A 2,031-nucleotide genomic window follows, 5' to 3' on the forward strand; every position below is an offset into this window, starting at 1 on the left:
CATCAAGAATATGTGCAGAGAACATCCCATCCCAACAAGTAGGGACTATGGACCCATTAAGAGTTTTAAACTCATCCTTACTCACTCTGCATTTTTTGTTATTACACCATAAAATGGCTTTCATGAGCGCTCTAGAGACCTACCCAAGTCTCATAGTTGATAGCACCTCCACACTCATATAGGTGGTATCCATCAGGAGTGTGTGCAGGGAACACCACATCCCAATAGGTAGGGACTATGAATCCATTAAGAGCTTTAAGCTCATCCTTAATCACTCTGCATCTTGTACTGTCTTACACCATAGGGATGGACTCATCACTAATCTTCTCAACAAGATAGTTAATAAACATAAATTGACAGTACCATACCTCATTTCACTTGTGACTTCGTTTCCCATTCAACCTCATTCATGGGATCTCCAATCACAGAGGTTGGGTATCAATCACAGTGTCATAATTTGGGTATCAGTCCTATCCCCCTTGATGCTTCTCTCACTAGCCTTCTTGCTAGTGGCATGGTCAAAGAATCTGCAGAATTCTTTTATGACTTCACAAAGTCCATGCACATATACCAGTCTTAATAAGCTGCATCACAATATTGTGCACTTTCTCATTGTAAATTCTTTACTCTTTGCTCGAGCTATGGCAGCCTGTCAATCACAATGAAAACACAGGTGAAACTGAATTAGCATATAAAAGCAAATTAATTTATCAATAGGCTCATCGGCCATTTTCTTCAGTTCCTGTCTTTTCCAAGGCAACTAATCTGACTCCATAGTAAACCTTGCTATGCAAGTCTGCTTTGAGGACTTTTAAGACATAGCTCTTCCAGCTAGAGTAAACACATAATAGCCATTAGTAGGCTCTACTCGTTTGAATCAAAAATGCAGTTAGCATCACAATATCCTCTCAATATAACAGGATAATCACAATATGACAAACTAAAATTAATAGTGCCCTTTAAAAATCTCAACAATTTAGAGATAGTTTCACAATGGCTCAATACCATGATTATGAGTATATCTACTCAATTTACTAACAATATATGTAATACCAAGGCATATACAGTTTGTTAAAACATCAAGCTTCTAATGATTATGCATATTTTTCTTGCAATAACACTATTACCATGATCCTTAACCAAGTGTATTTTTGAATCATATGGTGTAGACATAAGTGGATAATAAAAGTGTTCAAATCTTTTAAGCATCTTTCAACATAATATGTATGAGATAAAATAATGCAATCATTATCTCTAATAACTTTAATGTCCAACAAGACATTAGATTTACCTATGTCTTATATATCAAAATTATATGCAAGAAATATTTTAACTTTATGCACAATATCTATGCTAGTTCAAAAATTAAGCAAGTCATCACTATATATATAAACAAATAATGACACATTCATTATTTTAAAACTTGCTATGCATTTTCCTACACCATTAATCAAATATGCATTAGGCAACGTCACCTTGTCAAACTTGTCATGCCATTGTTTAGGAGCTTGTTTTAATTCATACAAGGATTTCACCAGTTTTCTTGACCAGGGATTACTAGTCCCTCAGGTTGCTCCATATAATTCTCCTCAACATTTAGAAAAATAATTTTGACATCCATTTAATGTCCAACAAGCTTATAAATATAAGCAATGGCAAATAATATTCCAATAGATGCAATTTTAGTAACCGGAAAATAAATATCAATTAATCAACATTTTGCATTTACTTGTAGCTTTTAGCTACCAAGTCTACCATGTACTTATCTATTGTATCATCCGGTTTAAGCTTCTTCTTAAAGACCTATATATAACGAATTGATTTGCTCTTAGAAGGTAACTCAACGAATTCCAAATCATGGTTAGACATAATTTATTCAAATTCATTATTTATAGCTTCTAACCAAAAAATGCATCAAAAAGAGATTTAATTGCTTCACCATTACATATTGGATCATCATCAATAATATAAGCAATAAAATCCATACCGAGATTCCTTTTTGTTCAAGCTCGCTTGCTTATTCTCAATTCT

The 2,031-nt window shown here is 33.6% G+C and overlaps 1 protein-coding gene across 1 annotated transcript in view; it reads right to left on the minus strand.

Annotated features, from left to right (window-relative positions):
• Positions 1–623: 623 nt before the first annotated feature.
• The window catches only part of LOC132190752 (putative cysteine-rich receptor-like protein kinase 9), a 14,738-nt gene continuing 13,330 nt past the window's right edge, over positions 624–2,031 (minus strand). The window contains exon 2 of the mRNA XM_059605802.1: positions 624–649. Within this exon, the coding sequence (XP_059461785.1) occupies positions 624–649 (26 nt within the window). The remainder of the gene's footprint in view (positions 650–2,031) is intronic.

This window comes from Corylus avellana, chromosome ca8 (genome assembly GCF_901000735.1).
Source record: "Corylus avellana chromosome ca8, CavTom2PMs-1.0".
Classification (NCBI taxonomy): Eukaryota; Viridiplantae; Streptophyta; class Magnoliopsida; order Fagales; family Betulaceae; genus Corylus; species Corylus avellana.